Source organism: Pantherophis guttatus, chromosome 1 (genome assembly GCF_059756535.1).
Source record: "Pantherophis guttatus breed Tessera chromosome 1, ASM5975653v1, whole genome shotgun sequence".
NCBI classification, from domain to species: Eukaryota; Metazoa; Chordata; class Lepidosauria; order Squamata; family Colubridae; genus Pantherophis; species Pantherophis guttatus.
The window spans coordinates 332,065,813-332,083,757 of record NC_142063.1 but is presented as its reverse complement, the minus strand read 5'-3'; the positions used below and the strand labels follow the sequence as shown (position 1 = coordinate 332,083,757).

The window sequence follows — 17,945 nt, the reverse complement described above, 5'->3', positions numbered from 1 at the left end:
CTGGCAAGAAAAGTCGTAAAATGAGGCAAAATGCAGTTAATAAATGTGTCACTTGGCAACATGAATTTTGGGCTCAATTATGGTTGTAAATCAAGGACTACCTATACTCTGTGAACCCCCACAATTAGTTATTTCGGTAAACCAGGTTAAAGGTGTTGTATGAATGCTGCCGTTGACTGCCAGCCACAGACCAGGTTTCAAACACAGATTTCTTCCAACTGCCTCTGACAGTACAAAGAAAGGTTAAAAGTTCTTACAATCCTATGCTTTGACCCAGGAAAACTAAGTCCAAATCCTCACTTGGCCTTAAAACTGGCTTAATGTAATTGGGCTATAGTCCCTCACAGCACATGTCCTATCCCGCTGGCTTTGGGAGGGGGGGGATTATAAAAAGGATGCAATTTCTGCAGATTAAGAGAACCTTAAGGCCAAGATTGAGAAAAGTCAAGCCTCAGAGAGTTATCCAAGAGCATGGAAGCAAGAACTACCACGTTTCAGTAAGAAATTTGAAATGCTAATTTGGGATAAACAAAAACTCAACCAATCAACCAGAATAGAGCTGGAAAGGAGACCTTATACCATGCTCAAGCAGGAGACCTTATACATGTTGTGGCCCGCCAGCGGCCTGCACGGATCATGGCTGATCCTGACGACGATGAGGCTGGTATGGGGTTGCGCCAGCAGCCTGCGCAGCTGGCGCTCATGTCGGACAGCGAGGAGGCTAAAGAGGATGTGGTGCCAGAGGCAGAGACTCAGCCAGGGCCTTCAGAACCTCCAGAGGCTCCTTCAAGTGGAAAGAGTGAAGTGGAGGAGCCTCTCCTCAATGCTTGAGCACGCAGGGCTGCCAAAAGGCAGGAGTGGCTACTTAGGAGGAGGAGGTCTCCTCAAGAGTAAGGTTTGAGGATAATTGGCCACTCCCTTAGCCTATTTAAGTCGCACGCAGTTAGTAATTTCTTGCTGGAAACAACGTGTAATTATTACAGAGCATTTTGGAGAGTGAGTGTCTTATCGTATCTTGTTTTCTGGGCTGGTTGCCAACCTTTACCGACTTTGTTTATTCTTGGTACGTTATAACTTTGATAAGGACCATTGGTGTGTGTCACAATCCTTGGGAATCTGGAGCTGGGGCAGAACAAGGCTCTTCTGAAAAACCTCCGGTAATAAAGCACCTACAACTTCTGAAGGCAAACTGTTCCACTGGTTGATTGTTTTCTCTGTTAGGAAGTTTCTCCTTAATTCCAGGTTGCTTCTCTTCTTGCTTAATTTCCATCCATTGTTTCTTGTCTTGCCTTCTGGTGCTTTGGAAAATAAGTTGACGCTCCTCTTCTTTCTGGCAGCCCCTCAGATACTGGAATACTGTTATCCTATCACCCCTGGTCCTTTTTTTCCCTAGACATGATAGCAGTCTTGGAAGATGAATCTTCCACCCTCATTTACAGTGAGTTATAAGGAAGACTCTCTTGGAAGATTTGAAAGGGTCTTCCAGGATTTCTTTCGACTTGTGCTTAAGCTGCCATTTATGAGATAAGTTTCCAACTGGCTCAACTGATATCTCATGATGGTTAACATCAAGGGTGTCAAACTCAAGCCCCACGGGATGCCCGTGGGGCCCGTTTTTGGCCAGCAGAGTGCTTCTGGAGGCCGGAAGGCCAAAAATGGGCCATGCACAGGCCTCCCGGGGACTCAGCGCAGCCCGTTTTTGGCCAGCAGAGTGCTGCTGGAGGCCAGGGAGTACTGTGGAAAGAAAGAACGGGAAAAGCACACCTTGAGCCTGTGTCAAACACCCACCATGACCACACCCGCCCTGGCCACGCCCACCATGACCACACCCATCCCCAGCCGCCATCACCCTGGCTCTCTGAGGTCAAACATACCCCTGATGCGGCCCTCAATGAAATCGAGTTTGACACTCCTGTTGACTTACAACAGTTGGTTTAGTGACTATCTGAATTTACAACAGCACTGAAAAAAGTGACACAACTGTTGCAGCATCCCGATAGTCACGTGATCAAAGTTCAGATGCTTGGCAACTGTACTCATATTTCTGATGGTTGCAGGGTCCTGAGGTTTTGTAACTAACCTTCTGACAAGCAAAATTAATGGGGAAGCCAGATTCACTTAACAACCATGTTACAAACTTAACAGCTGCAGTGATTCATTTAATAAGAAAGATTGTAAAATTGGGCACAATTCACTTAACAACTGCCTTGCTTATCAACATAAATCCTGGTGCAATTGTGGTCGTAAGTCGAGGATGACCTGTATCCTCCTTTTCATTTCTTTTCTAGCCTGCTCATAACTTCACCTTTCCAGTCCTAGTCCAACACTTGCCAATCATTATATTATGAAAAAAGGAGCCAAATTATAGCACTTGTGCATTCCAGTTTACATAATATTGTTGGGAAGCGTAGCAGGCTATCTTGAAAACAATGCATTGATTACTCAGTGAAGGTTTCTCAAGAATAAATCATCATCAGAAAAAAATATTTTTTTATTAACTCTCTTAGTAGAGTGTGGGAATGCCATAAACATAATATATCTTGATCTAAGAAAGTATCTCTTTACATTCTGATTAGTAAGTGAAGTATGATTATTAGATGGATTTATTATTAGTGTAACAAATACGTAAGTATGCTTCAAAAGTACATTTTAGTCCTGAGTAAATAAGTATAAAATAAATAAATGAATAAATACTTTTCATCAATTAGTCTTCATCAATGCAGTTAGAAAGTGGGATGCTACAGTGTTCCATGCCAGTCATCACTTAATAAAGAAATGAAGATAATACTTATAAAATATAAAAATGATATAACTCTGGGGAGATTGTTAGTTCTTTAAAAGTCAGAAATAAAAAAAAGTCAAAATTATCTTTACTACTTTGAGAAAAGGGCTGAAAACAGAAACAAATGTAAAGTTATTAACATAGGAAAGAGAAATTGAATATGCAATATTAAGTGAGAAGTATCTGATTTGGCAATAATATCTACGTAACATACCTAGGACTGTGCATTGCTATGGTAGACAGGGATGCATTTGTCTGCAATTCTTTAAACAAAATATGGTCTTTTCTGGGGAAGAAAGGCAGCTGCATAATCCCAGGAAGCTGCATAATCCCAGGAAAAAAATGCAGCTGCCTTAAAGAATTGCAAACAGGTGTAGCATTCCTTTCTCCAAACTATTTTTTTTGTTTGTTTTGCATTTGAATCCAAAATGCAGTGGTACAGTATAAGAGGGCAAGTAAGAATACACAATCAAGAAATGTTATTTGAAATAGCTGCTTTGTAAACTTATATGTGCCAAGTCTTCCCAGCCACTGTTTTGCAAAAGCATTCACAACAATAAATATCCATCAGAATCCAAATATAGGATTCCAACTTTAGGTGACATTTATGGCTGCTTATTCTGTTTCTACTACTAGTAAAGAAATGAATGAGAAATCATCATTTTTATAATTATTCCTGAAGTGGAAGAAACAATTATATAAAAGGCTTCAAATTTAATTGAATATATCATTACAATTAAGCCAAAGATGCAATTCCAGTAAACTAGAATTTGCTCACAGAAATTCCAAGATTAACCCATGACATCTCCAGCAAGTGATAGGAAAGCTCTTTTTCCACCCAAGGCCCAGAAGAAATAGTGCTGAGTTAAATAAACTATAAGCATAAAGGTAAAAAATGATATATGCAGTGTTATTTTCATTTTAGATGTCAAAAGGGTTTTGTGGCTCCCAGTGTTTTCTTTTCTGTGGGAAACGGGTCCAAATGCCTTTTTGTGTGTTAAAGACTGCAGACCCCTGCTCTGGGTTGTGTGTGTGTCTGTGTGTGTGTGTGTGTGTGTGTAAAAGGCAGTACTGATCACTGATCATAACAGCAGAAGAACAGGCACTAAGCACCAGATCCATAGAAACACGGATTTATCACACTAGATAGAACCCAAGGGGTAGATCAGTGTCTTTCAGCTGAAAAATGTATGGACTTTAACTCCCAGAATTCCCAGAGTTTCCACAGAAGATCGTGGAGAATAATAGAGCTAAGAATCTGTGGGAGTTCCAGATCCAGAAGGACAGGCAGGCATTCGATAATCATTGTAATAGTAGACAAATTAATAGACAAAGACCAGAAGAGCTCAGGAGGCCAGGCAAGCAGGGCGAGGCAAGGTGCCCCTCGACGTGAGTGATATTGAGTTGGCCACGCTCACCCAGTCACATGACCACCCAGTCGGTCATTAGGGCACAGAACCGGTTGTTAAATTATTTGAATCCCACCACTGGTCCACTTACATTCCATTTGCTCGCCTCTAGTGATCCCAACAGCTATTTATGCCAGTGAGACCTGGAAACCCTCAGCGAGTATTAACAAGAGACTCAACGTCTTCCAACAAAGATGCCTTCACCGAATCCTAAAGATTCACTATTTAGACCATGTTACTAATGAAGAAGTGCTCCAAGAGTTTCTCCTGCAAATTACATAACATTGTCACACGCAGAAGACTCCAACTTGCAGGTCATTATACTCCGTAGGGAGAACAACCAAATTCCCAAGATGGCAATGAGATGGACACACACACAAACCCTCGATGCCCAAATGACCAAGAGGACACCCTCAAAATACATGGTGAAGAACCTTCATAAACGACTTAAAAATTTTAAATATGACATGGGAAGATGCTGAAGTACTTGCCCCAAACTGAAAATACTAGAGATCCCTTGCTGACCGATATGCTATAAGCATGGGAGGATCTAATGTTAATGTTAATAACTGTCTTTCTCAGCCTAACCTATCTTAAAGGCTTGTTGTTTTTGTGGGGGAAAGTTAGAAGGAAATGTTATGTATGCCATATTGCTCCTGAACAATAAAGAAGATATGAAACTAATAAAACAATCCACCTAAACAACAAATAAGTATCTAATGCCCCAAGAACATTACATGTCCATGTTCTAGAACCACCAGAGGTTGAAAACAACAGGAAAGATCTTACTTCAACACACAACTTCATTCTGAATCTTCAGCTTTCCTCAACATTTTCCCCTACTTTTATAGGGGCTGAAATCTCACTGGGCTAAAAGTCTGGGAGATATGGCCTCAGTATCTATTGAGATCACCAAGTTGTGGAAATATTTATTCACTGGTACATTTAAAAGAGAGTTGATGTAATAGTTAAGGCATCAGCCTAGAAACCAGGAGACTGTGAGTTCTAGCTCCATCTTGGGCATGAAGCCAGCTGGGTGACCTTGGTTTTCTCTCAGCCCTTGGAAGGAGGCCATGGCAAACCACTTCTGAAAAACCACTTCTGCCAAGAAAACTGCAGGAACTAGTCCAGGCAATCTCTGAGAATTTGACATGATTGAACACAAGAAAAAAGAATGAAATATTTACAGTCTATTCACTAAGCATAGGATCTCAAAAGTTAAACACCAGGTTAGATTTTTCAAGGCCCACACATACAGGCTCACAGGTCCAGAGGAGCAACCGGTCACAGGATTACCTCATGCGACCTTCTGACAAACAAAGTCAATGGCAAAACCAGATTCACTTAACAATCGTGTATTAACATACCAATTGCAGTGATTCGCTTAACAAATGTGGCAAGAAAGGTCGTAAAAAGGGGCAAAACTCACTTAGCAACAGCAACAGAAATTTTGGGCTCAATTGTGATGGTCGTAAGTCAAGGATACCTGTAAATAATCAGAAGGGAAGACCTTGGCAAAGGACCCTAATATGATCAAGCCACAGAGGACTGATTTTTTTTTAAAGGTAGCACATATAGATACAAACAAGAAGATGCCAGCCCTGTCCTTCCTTCAGAACCCTAATAAAAATAATTCAACAAGCTTCCCCTTTTTCCTGCTTTTGAAGAAATCATTTTGATCATCATTCGATTCCTTAAGATATTTTAATCAATGCCTCAGTCTTAGTTTGCTGCTGGTTTTTTTCTCTGATGGTTCTATAAAACTACCCTATTAATTTTTATCTGATTTGGAGTTGAATTTTATATTAGTCATGCTTTATTTCATTTGGAATGTAAGACGTTCAGGAAGATTTCCAAGGAGGAGCAGGAATGAACTGATAAACAGAGAAACAAATAATATTGACTTGTGTTTGGGGTAAATTCTTCCAAAAGAAAACGAGTAAGAGATTCATTCCATAAAGGTTTCTTCTCCGCCTCCATCAAATAACTTCCTTATTCCTTGATTTAGTTTCATTTGGTTTGTTTCCATCTCTGATTTTAACATCTGTTGTTTTGGTTTACTTGGCCCACAATACGTTTAACCGGAAGGACTGGATATCAACTCTTTTCAAAGTATAAAATAAAATAAAAGTCACAACCTGTACAGTACTCACCCAGGGCAAAAGGCAGCTGAAGATTTAGTATATCACCTGCCTTCTCGGGTCATTTAATCAACAGCCAGCTGTTTTCCACTGACTGAAACCCAAGTCGGTGTTCTCTCTGGCAAAATACTTTTCTTCTTCATGAAAAAGATTTAATTCTCTTAGGTGGCGTTATCAAAAGACTTCAGCCACAGCTCCAGAGCATAGCATTCGACATATGCCATTTAATGACAGCCACTGTTTAAGACAAGGCACATTCTGTGCTTCCCTACCCTCTGAGATTCAGTTTCTACACGCCGGAGAGACCATCAGGCCTCCTATCAGTTTGCGCTAATCAAATTTTATCAAGCCAGAGACAGTTGCAGCCTGTTTAATGGAGTGTTATTACCATTCCAGACAGTGGGCTGCAAAAATCCCTTTGTTATCACTATTACTTCAGCATTTGTTTGCTTCAACTTACCCCAATGTGCTGCTACCCAGATGTCTTGCAACTTGCAGAACCATCAGTATCTGGGAATCTGTAAAACGTTATTCCAAATATTGGAAGGTTGATTTATATTTTCACTGTGATTGGACTAATGGTCTTAGCCAATTACAAGTGTTACCTGAGCAAAATGTGGTCAGATGGAATGTTCTTTTGCCTATACTCCACACCCGACTTCCATACAATTTCCCAATTTTTTCACCAGTGCTAGTTGATCCTCACTATGTCTTTTTACCTGCTGGGTATAAGAATCTACCCTTCAATTCATGGATTTACTATTGGACTCTTGGATATAAGAATCCATACCCTTGGATTATGGCTGTAGTATTATTATAGCAATAGCACTTAGACTTATATACCACTTTACAGTGGTTTACAGCCCTCTCTAAGCAATTTACAGAGTCAGCTTGTTCCCCCCAACAATCTGGGTCCTCATTTTACCCACCTCGGAAGGATGGAAAGCTGAGTCAACCTTGAGCCTGGTGAGATTTGAACTGACAAACTGCAGTCAGCCGGCAGTCAACAGAAGTAGCCTGCAGTACTGCACTCTAACCACTGCGGCTCTCCTTCTCATCTTCTCTATTACCTCCTCCTATCAGTATCATTATTATGATTATTACTACAATGCAATGATGTATCATTTTTATGCTATATTATTGCATTGCATGTATACTGAGAGCTTCTGCACAGGAGACAAATTCCTTGTAAGTCTAATCACACTTGGCTAAATAAAGTATTCTACTCTATTGGAGAATGCACCCTGAGTATATATACTTTATACTTATATACAAGTAGTCCTTGATTTAAAACCATTTTATTTAACAACCGTTCAAAGTTACAACAGCACTAAAAAAAGTGGCTTATGTCCCGTCCTTGGACTTATGACCATAACAGCAACCCCATGGTCACATGATTGAATTCAAGGACTTGGCAACCAATATGGATTTAAGACAGATGCAGTAACCCAGAGTCACGTGATTGCCATTTCTACCCTTTCCAACTGATTTCCAACAAGCAGCATCAATGAGAGAAGCCTGATTCATTTAACAACTGCAGCAATTCGCTTAACAACCATAGCAAAAAAGGTCATAATATTCAGCCTGGCTCACTTAATAATTGCCTTGCCTAGCAAAATAAATGTTGGTCACAATTGTGGTTATAAATTGAGGACTATCTCTATACTACAGTATAGAGTATCTAGAGATATAGAGATCCAAAAAGCTGTTTCTGATGTATAAATCAAACCTTGTTTGTATAGATATACAAACAAGGTTTGATTTATACATCAGATTTCTTCCTGAATATTTCCCTGCACTTTGTGCACCATGTTTTACCTAAATAATCACCTTTAGGAAGATGATACATTTGGGTTAAGTTAGACTTCTTACCTATTGTGTATTTCTTGGTTGATCATGGTTGAAAAGAGACTGGATTTTTACAGAATAATAGAGTTGGAAGGGACCTCAAAGGTCTTCTAGTCCAACCCCCTGCTCAAGCAGGAGACCCTATTCCATTCTAGACAAGTGGCTGTCCAGTCTCTTCTTGAAAGCTTAACGTGTTGGAGCACCCACAACTTCTGAAGGCAAGCCATTCCATGGTTAATTGTTCTCACTGTCAGAAAATTTCTTCTTCTAAGTTGGTTCTCTCCTTGATTAGTTTTCATCCATTGCTTCTTGTTCTGCCGTCAGGTGCTTTGGAAAATAAGTTGACCCCCCCCCTCTTTTTTGTGGCAGCCCCTTAGATATTGGAACACTGCTATCATGTCACCCCAGTCCTTCTTTTCTCTAGATTAGTCATACTCAACCATTCTTCACCTGTTTTAGTCACCAGGCCCTTAATCATCTTTGTTGCTCTTCTCTGCATTTTTTCCAACGTCTCAATGTCTTTTTTATAAGGTGGTGACCAAAACTGGATGCAGTATTCCAGGTGTGGTCTTACTAAGATTTTATCAAAGCGGTACTAATGCTTCACGTGATCTTGACTCTGTTTAATTCTTCATTTAATCAAAAAGGGATTTTGATTAGGATCAGGCTTGGCGGCTATGGAAGAAAAATCCCTCAAAAATTTCTCCAAGATAATCCTGTAAGGGAGGAAAAAGAGTGATAATGCTGCCGAATGCTCCACTATAAACCTTTCTCCCTTTCAGTCGCATGACCAGAGTGGAATATATACAGCTTATTGAATACAGCATCCCTGTATTCACGTACAAGAGAACAGCAGATATACGGGTAGTCCTCCATATATAACCACAATTGGACCAGCATTTCCACTGCTAAGCAAGACAGTTTTAAGTGACTCGGGCCCAATTTTTGACCTTTTTAGCTATGGTTGTTAAACGAATCTGGCTTCACCCATTGTCTTTGTTTGTCATCTGGGAACGTCGCAAATGACAACCTTATGATCGAGAGACACTGCATCCTTGTAAATACATCCTTGGACAAGCACCCAAATTTTGATCACATGACCATGAGGATGCTTTGACAGCCGTAAGTGTGAGGACCAGTTGAAGTCACTTTTCTTAGTACCAATCTTAAGTGTGAGTGGTCACTACACAAATGGACATAAGTCAAGGACTACCTGTATCATTCTGATTAATGAATTAGATTGCCCTTCCAAATCAGATTTACGGATTAAGTCAGATTCACCTGGATCTGCCATCTAATTGGACACGTATTAGAGGTGGAGCCTAAACTTCTACTTTTAGAAAGTTAGTCATATTCACTGATTTAATTTCTAGAGAATCTCTAGAGAAAGGACTGAAAGGACAGCTATAATCAAGGAGAGAAATGACTTGTTTGGTTGAGGGCCATATTTGATCTTTGAGTAATTTATGAGGTGCTACACCCAGAAATAAGGAGCCAGGATTTTATTTTATTTTTAAGAGAGAGTATTAGAAACATTACATATGATTTAACAAGTTATCACCAATTAAACTTAATACCACTGCTAATGCTTGGATCCATCCCAAGACTTTCAGAAAGTATATGCAGTCCCAGATTGGGTTCCACTGTTATTAACAATACACTGTTTATGAAAAAGTGAATAAGAGAAACCATTTGTGAAATGCAAAACAGAGATACTAATGCTGGGACCAGAAAAGGTGTAACAATAAGCAGAGACTCTTGAACCCCGATCTGTCTGATCAAAATAGGCTGTATTTTGTCGTATTGTCACTGCCCTCTGCACGTGTTGAGCCCGACGATGCACAGCCTTATTGGGTACACAAATTAGCACCCTGTGGCCAAGTCGATGACATAAATTTCAGATAATGGCAACAGATTACTCAGAGGGCCTTTGGTTAATGGACATACACACATAGATGACTGCCAGAGCCTCTGTTATTAGCGGAATTAGGGAAAATGCAACACAATAATCACACAACTTTTGGACAAGAAAAGTTTTTTCTATATCAACTCTCCCAAATCCTCAGCTGATTCTTTCACAGCATGCTGCTCCACTACAATAGAGCTGCCCCCAAATACTGATTATTGTCCTAAACCAGGGGTGTCAAACTCAATTTCATTGAGGGCCGCATCAGGGTGTGTTTGACCTGGGGGGCGTGGCCAGCTCGATGTCACTCATGTCAGGGGCGCCTATGGCGGCCCAAGCACTCTGCCAGTGAAAATGGGCTCCCGAGCTCTGGTTTCGGCTGCGACAGCCTCCTGCAACCCTCTGCCAATGAAAATGGAGCTCGGGAGGGCTGCCCGCAACCCTCCCGAGCTCAGTTTTCGCTGGCAGAGGCACTGCAGGCTGGTCCTCCACTGTTTTCAGAGCGGCCCGCGGGCCAGATCTAAGCACCCCACGGGCCGGATCTGGCCCCCAGGTCTTGAGTTTGACGTCCCTTCCCTAAACAATAAAACACCGCCTCAGTGATCTCAGCAGCCTCCTGGATGTTGGTGACAAGCAGAGAATTCCACCACGATAAATCAACTTCTTAATCTCTTACGGCCTTAAGTGTCAAGTTTTTACAACTGACACACGCCCCTGAGCAATTAAACTGTCTCTTAGCATTCCATGATGCTGCAACAGTTCAGCCAATCAGGTAACCTGTATTTGTTCCATTGATTTATAAAACAGAATGCCACTGATTACTACTGTAGCAAACTTGAAGGAAGTAGCTTTACCCCATGGACCAATTAAAAGATAATACACTGCCTCAGTCATATCTCAGCTGTAAAATGGACACAGACTGATCTCCCAGGTGACTTTGCTATTGAATGTCTACTTGCATTATATAATCTACTAGCTGTAATTTATAGAGAAAATTAATACTTTCACAGTGCTTTCTGATCTCTCAATGCCACCATGACTCAAGCCTTTATTCTTACCAATATTCAATGTTTTTTTCAATGAATCTGTGTTTCCCTACAAATTCCCTTCAGTTTCAAACATAAAAAGCTGTCTAGCCAGATTGTTTGCACATATAATTCAATGTTGACTACAGCAATAGCAATAGCACTTAAAACTTATACACCACTTTACAGCCCTTGCTAAGCGGTTTTCAGAGTCCGCATATTGCCGCCAACAATCTGGGTCCTCATCTTACCGACCTTGGAAAGATGAATGGCTGAGACCAACCTTGCGCCAGGGAGGATCGAACCCCTGGCAGTCAGCAGAATTAACCTGCAATACTGCATTCTACCCAATGAGCCAGCACGTCTCTTTACTTGGCTTCCTCCCGTAAATTAATCAAATACCCCAAGGGTGTCAAACTCGATTTCATTGAGGGCCACATCAGGGTTGTGTTTGACCTCGGGGGGCCACACCCTGGGTGTGGCCAGGGTGGGCATGGCCAGTTCAACATCACACGTGTCAGAGACAATTGTGGTGACCCATCAGCTAAAACGGGCTCCCAAGCTCTGTTTTCCACTGCAACGGCCTCCTGCAACCCTCTGCCAGTGAAAACGGAGCTCCACAGGCGGCCCATCTGAGCTCTGTTTTCACTGGCAGAGGCACCGCAATCTGGTCCTTCGCTTTTTCCAGGGCAGCCCCAGAGGCCAGATATAAGCACTCCGCGGGCTGGATCCGGCCCCTGGGCCTTGAGTTTGACACCCCTGAAATAGCCTCTTCCATGCCCTACTCACTTTTTAAAAACAGAATACAACCCACCCCAAAACCGCAACTATTGAGGCTCTCATAAATAATGAGATACAGGAGCTTCAGTAAATAACACACCAACGGACCCATTTTACAGAAGAAGACTCGTCCTGAAAGTACATCACTCGTGGTTGCCAAAAATTGTACAATAATTCTCAAGATGAAATGTATTGTATTATCTGATAGGAAAAGAGCTTTGGTGGCGCAGCAGACTAAAGTGCTGTTAAGTAGCACCAGCTGCCTGCAATTACTGCAAGTTCAAATCTCACCAGGCTCAAGGTTGACTCAGCCTTCCATCCTTTCGAGGTAGGTAAAATGAGGATCCGGATTGTGGGGGCAATAAGCTGACTTTGTATAAAAAAGAACACCGCTTAGGGGGTGCCGAAAGCCCTACTAAGCAGGTATATACAAAAGTATGAAGGCTATTGCTTAACTCATTGTTAAGAGCCTTGGTAGTACAGTGGTCTAAGGCACCCTGTTATTAAGCTGGTTATTAAGACCAGCTGCCTGCAATTACTGCAGGTTCGAATCTCGCCAAGGCTCAAGGTTGACTCAGCCTTCCATCCTTTCTAAGGTAGGTAAATTGAAGACCCAGTTGTGGGGGCAATAAGCTGACTTTGTATAAATATACAAAAGGATGAAGGCTATTGCTGAGCACATTGTAAGCCGCTCTGAATCTCCGGAGAAGGGCGGCATATAAATCAAATTTTTTAAAAAAATAAAAAAATTGTAAGCCGTCCTGAGTCTCCAGAGAAGGGCGGCATATAAATCGAACCAATAAATAAATAAATACAATAAATAAAAGAAACAGTCTCTCCTGTGAACGATGCAGAAATGCAGGTCCTTTGATCTTTCTGTTCAAAATTTGTTTGGACCTACCAGTTTCCTGGGCAGTTCAATGATCTGATCATTGAATCAAGTTAACTTGGTAGGTTAAGAAGCCTATTAAATTTCCATTCACAGGGCAAGCTGAATGAAGAATGTGCCAGGACATGCAACATATTACAGCAAAGAAGGCCCAACAGAATCCTTTCCATGCATCATCTTCCCTGTCAAATTTCATTTTTCAGCAGGGATTCAGGCCATCTATCCCCACTGCAGAATGCCCACTCCTACCTACCTCACCAGTAATTCCCTTGCAGAAGGGCAAAGCATACTGGTTGAATCTCTCTGGGTCTGGTTAGTGGTTTTGCTGGTAAGAAGAAAAAAAAAGAGGGAGTGTCTCACCAGTTAAACACTTGTTTCTATTTTTAAAATAAGACTGTGTGTGCTGCCTTGGTTCCTCTCCCTCCTTCCCTTTCTCTCCTCTCCCCCCCCCCCAAACCTTTCTCCTGCAGCCTTTGCTTGCTCATGGATAAATCTATTTAGAGCGTTTTGTTTTGTTATTGGTTTATTTAGCTACAGCCATAGATAACACAAGGATGAAAATCGTGACTGTATATGTGTAAGGTTCATTTGCACCATAGACCATTTCATGGCTGTATCTGTCTTACATCTATGGATTTGATGCATATACAAAAATAGCAGCTATTAGCATCTAATAGAAAATAATCACGTCCACCATATTAAAAGTGCTGTTTAGGAAGCACTTTTCTTACAGAGTTCAAATTCCACTGATACAGCACTTTAAACTGAGTGTGTATCGAAGGCTAAATGCTAAAACAGAAACCTTTCTTCATCGAATGTACAGCCACACAAACAAATCAACCAGCTTTTTTCTTTTTTTTTTAATGTTGTGTCCAGTAGAGAAACAAGGCTGGACTTCTCAAAACTGTACAGAATAAATAAAGTCTCTGAGCATGTGCAAATCTATTTCTCCCAGCCACAGATCTAGCCACAAACAGGCCCTACAAGATTTTCACTTTCAAGGTTAGATGTTATCGAGAGATCATCTTGACACCTGGTTTTGGAACATTTGAGCACACAAGCTTCAATCATCTGGTAATTCGGATTAGAATAGAAACACCAGGCATGCGAAAGAAAGCATCTTTAGACTTCAGGCACAATTTGAAGTAGCCTGGCATGCTAAAATAGAACATCCTTAATTATAAACAAATGTAACAGCGCATCAACATGGATAAAAATCACACTCAACCCACGCATTTATTATTTGTTTAGGAAATGTCAGGGCTGCTTGTAAATGGACGTTCAAAAAAGAAAAAGAAAATACATTCACCCTAAAAGTGAATGTTGGACTAAAAGACCTCCAAGGTCCCTTCCAACTCTTGTTATTCTATTCTATTGAAAAAATAATAATAATCAAAAAATCAATGGGTTAAGCTTTTTACAAGAGAACCATCCATATTTAGACTGAGGGAAGGCAAAAGGCAACCAGGTGTGCTGAAGTGGGAGAACCAAAAAAAATGGTTTAAAAGCATCCCAGAGCAGATAAGAGAAAAAAAGGGGAATTTCAGTTTACCAACTCACTTTCCTTCCTTTTGGCTTTTTCACTTTGACCTCATTCCCCAACCGCAGCAGAAAAAAGGAGAAGGGGGGGGTCCCCTTTCCCACACACCCCTCAGCATCTACTGCAAGCAACGATTTATGCAACTCAGCCTAGAAAGAAGACCCCCACACACACTTCTCTTTTCCCCCCACCCCGCAAACACACACACACACACACAGACCCACAAACACAGCAACAAAATATCGCCGGAGAAAATGACAAGTCAGAGAGACACCGGTATATTCAGAGAGAAATCTCCTCCGGGGATCGAAGGCGAGAAGAAACGATCACCTTCGATCCCGGGTCACCTCCCGGAGAGCAGATTCCGCCCCCTCCCTTTTCCAGGCCTCTCCCCACCCCATAACTTCTTTCATTGAAAATAATCCCATGTCAGCCTCTCTCCCTCCCTCTCCCTCCCCAAAGGCTGGCCGAGAGCGGTCTCAACAATCCAGGAGAACGGGAGGCAAGCAAAAGGGGAGGAAAATGCAAAGCGGCCGTCCGTCGATCACACTAGATCACCATCCTCCTCCTCCTCCTCCTCCTATTTTGTACATATATTAATAATAACAACAACAACAACAATGCAGATTATTGGGGAGATTAGAGGGGATGGAGGAAAAGCGGGCTGGAGGATTGATTGAAAAGTTTTTTTTTCCCCCTTTCTTCTTCTTACCGCAAGGGATCAGCGCCTCTCTCCCCGGCTCCTCCCGCCCGGATTGCAGGGTTGAATTAATCTGTAAAGACGAGAAGGAAGGAAGGAAGGAAGGAAGGAGAGCGAGAGAGGAGGAGGAGGAGGAGGAAGAGGAGAATGGGAAGACTGGCGAGCGGTGGGAGGGAGGGAGGGATTGGGGTGGGGGGAGGCTGGCGATTCTCACCCGGGCTGCCTCCGGGAGGGAAGGATGGATGCGAAAGGGAGGGGGTCCTGGGCCAAGCAGAGGCCCCCCATGCAGCCAGCCCCTGCTCCCGGGGGCTGCAGACAAGGCGAAGGGGAGGGGGCCTCTTTGTTCTGTAATCCCAGTAAGATTGCAAGCCATTCGCCCCGGCTCTAATCCCAGCCCAGCTCAAGAGCCGCCTCCATTGGCTGTCATTTACATACAGGATTAAGAGGCAGGCAGGCGGGCAGGCGGGCGATGGGGGGGGGAAAAGCGGAGGGGAGGCAGCGGGGATCGCAGGAGGTTTCGCGGGTTTCCCTCCGGATTCTTCTTTCCGCCCCCCCCCCAAAGCTGGAGCGAACCGAGGTTGGGGGCGGTGTGTGGGGGGGGGAGAGAAAGCGGGAATTTCTGACGGAGAACGAATTATAGAGGAAGTTGCAAGGATATCGCTGGGGGTGACAAGAGTGCGTACCAGGTAGTCCTTGATTTGCGACCGAAATCGATGCCCTTGGGTCAAACGAAGCTTTGCTCCATTTTACGACCTCGGTTTTAGTGAATCACAGCCGTTGTTAAGTTAGTAATAGGGTTGTTAGGTGAATTTGGCTCTCTCCCCCCCCCCCACATTGATTTTGGCTTCTCAGAGGTTTTGCAAAAGGGGATGACATGACCTTGGGACGCTGCAACCCGTCATAAGCATGAAACCTTAGCCAAGCATCTGACTTTTGTGATCGTATGACCGTCAGGATGCCGCAGCAGCCATAAGAGTGACAAAGGGTCCTAAGTCACTTTTTTTCAGGGACGTTGTAACTTTGAACAGTCACTAAATAAAATGTAAGTTGAGGACTACCTGTATTTCTCGCTTTAACCTAAAATGTGGGCCTGTAATCGAGTCCAGAAGGGTTGGGTTGGGTAAGGGACAGTGGTGAAATCCAATTTTTTTTTACTACGGGTTCTGTGGGTGTGGCTTGGTGGGCATGGCAGGGGAAGGATACTGCAAAATCTCCATTCCCATCCCACTCCAGGGGAAGGATACTGCAAATCTCCATTCCTTGCCCACTCCTGGGGGAAGGATATTGCAAAATCTCCATTCCCACCCCATTGGGGCCAGCCAGAGGTGGTATTTGCCGGTTCTCCGAACTACTCAAAATTTCCACTACCAGTTCTCCAGAACCTGTCCAAACCTGCTGGTTTTCACCCCTGGTAAGTGGGGTAAGGTGGGTTGGGTAAGGGGAGGGCAAGGCAAAGGGCGGGAAGGAGGGGAATGACTTTTTCAGACAGAAGATTTCACCCATTTTGGCATCTCCAGGGCTTTTTTAAAAAAATCATTTCTAGATTATCTTTCCAACCCACCAAATAACTAAAATATTTTCCTTTCCTTAAAGGTTCTTGGAGGAGAAAAAAAATACGGGTCATAAAGAAATAGGCCTGCAGAGCTACTGGTGGTAAAGCCGTTGAGAGTCCTCGGACCTCCCCCAGACCACAAGTCTGACTCACAGCATGGGAGTATATCATCCATGGCTGATGAAAGAGGACATCCAGTTTTGGTTGCCACCATATAAAAAAAGATGTGAAGACTCTAGAAAGAGTGCAGAGAAGAGCAACAAAGATGATTGGAGGATTGGAGGCTAAAACATATAAAGAACGGTTGCAGGAATTGGGTATGTCTAGGTTAATGAAGAGAAGGACTAGGGGAGACATGATAGCTGTGTTCCAATATTTGAGGGGGTGCCACAAAGAAGAGGGAGTCAACCTATTCTCCAAAGCACCAGAGGGCAGGACAAGTAGCAATGGATGGAAACTAATCAAGGAGAGAAGTGACTTAGAACTAAGGAGAAATTTCCTGACAGTTAGAATCAGTGGAACTACTTGCCTCCAGAAGTTGTGCACTCCCACACTGGAGATTTTTAAGAAGAGATTGTTACAACCATTTGTCTGAAATGGTATAAGGTCTCCCGCATGAGCAGGGCGTTAGACTAGAAGACATCCAAGGTCCCTTCTTATTCAAATCTTCACCCAAAGTCCATGAAAGTCTCCATTCCACCTTCTGCTTCTTGCAGGGATCTAGACTGAAGCACCCAGAACCCAGGACAGTGCTGTATTTGCTTGAAGATGTTATCACAGCTTGTTGAGCTATAAAATCCATTGCTAGGTTAGAATTACACTCCAGAGTTGAAATGAGAGGGTGGGATATAACAGTCTTAAATAAATAAATTCCCCCAACCCTGGAGGATCCCTCCTGAACTCACAACTCCTGTTTGAGGTTAGGGCACTTTTGTATAGATTTGGCTAATGCAGCCATTGTGCCCTTTCCTGGACCAGGAAGCCTTGCTCACAGACACTGTGCCTTAGTTCTATTTGGATTACTGCAATGTGCTCTACATGGAGCTGCCCTTGAAGATTAACCAGAAACTGGTCCAAAGCATGACAGCACACACTTCGATGGGAGCCCTTGTAATACCTCTGTTGTGCAAACCGCACTGGCTTCCAATTTTTTCCAGGTGCAATTCAAGGTATTGGACATCATTTTAAAAGCCTATAAGGCACAAGAAAGTTGGACCATAAGAAAGGCTGAGCGCCAAAGAATTGAGGCCTTTGAACTATGGTGCTGGAGAAGACTCCTGTGAGTCCCTTGGACTACAAGGCGATCAAACTGGTCAGTCCTAGAGGAGATCAACCCTGACGGCTCTTTAGAAGGCCAGATCCTGAAGATGAAA

At 42.8% G+C, this 17,945-nt stretch overlaps 1 protein-coding gene across 5 annotated transcripts in view; it reads right to left on the bottom strand.

Annotated features, from left to right (window-relative positions):
• The window catches only part of GTF2IRD1 (GTF2I repeat domain containing 1), a 147,041-nt gene extending 131,463 nt beyond the window's left edge, over window positions 1-15,578 (bottom strand). The window contains exons 1-2 of one of the 5 annotated variants that reach the window (XM_087889388.1): window positions 15,235-15,559; window positions 15,033-15,093 (exon numbers count right to left, since the gene is read on the bottom strand). Coding sequence is in view for 2 of the 5 variants with exons in the window: in XM_034420831.3 (XP_034276722.2) it covers window positions 15,235-15,393 (159 nt within the window). In the remaining 3 variants the exon portion in view is untranslated. Of the gene's footprint in view, window positions 1-15,032 lie in introns of all 5 variants that reach the window. The other 4 variants (XM_087889386.1, XM_034420832.3, XM_034420831.3 and 1 more) reach the window with 4 other exon arrangements.
• Between the last annotated feature and the right edge of the window lie 2,367 nt (window positions 15,579-17,945).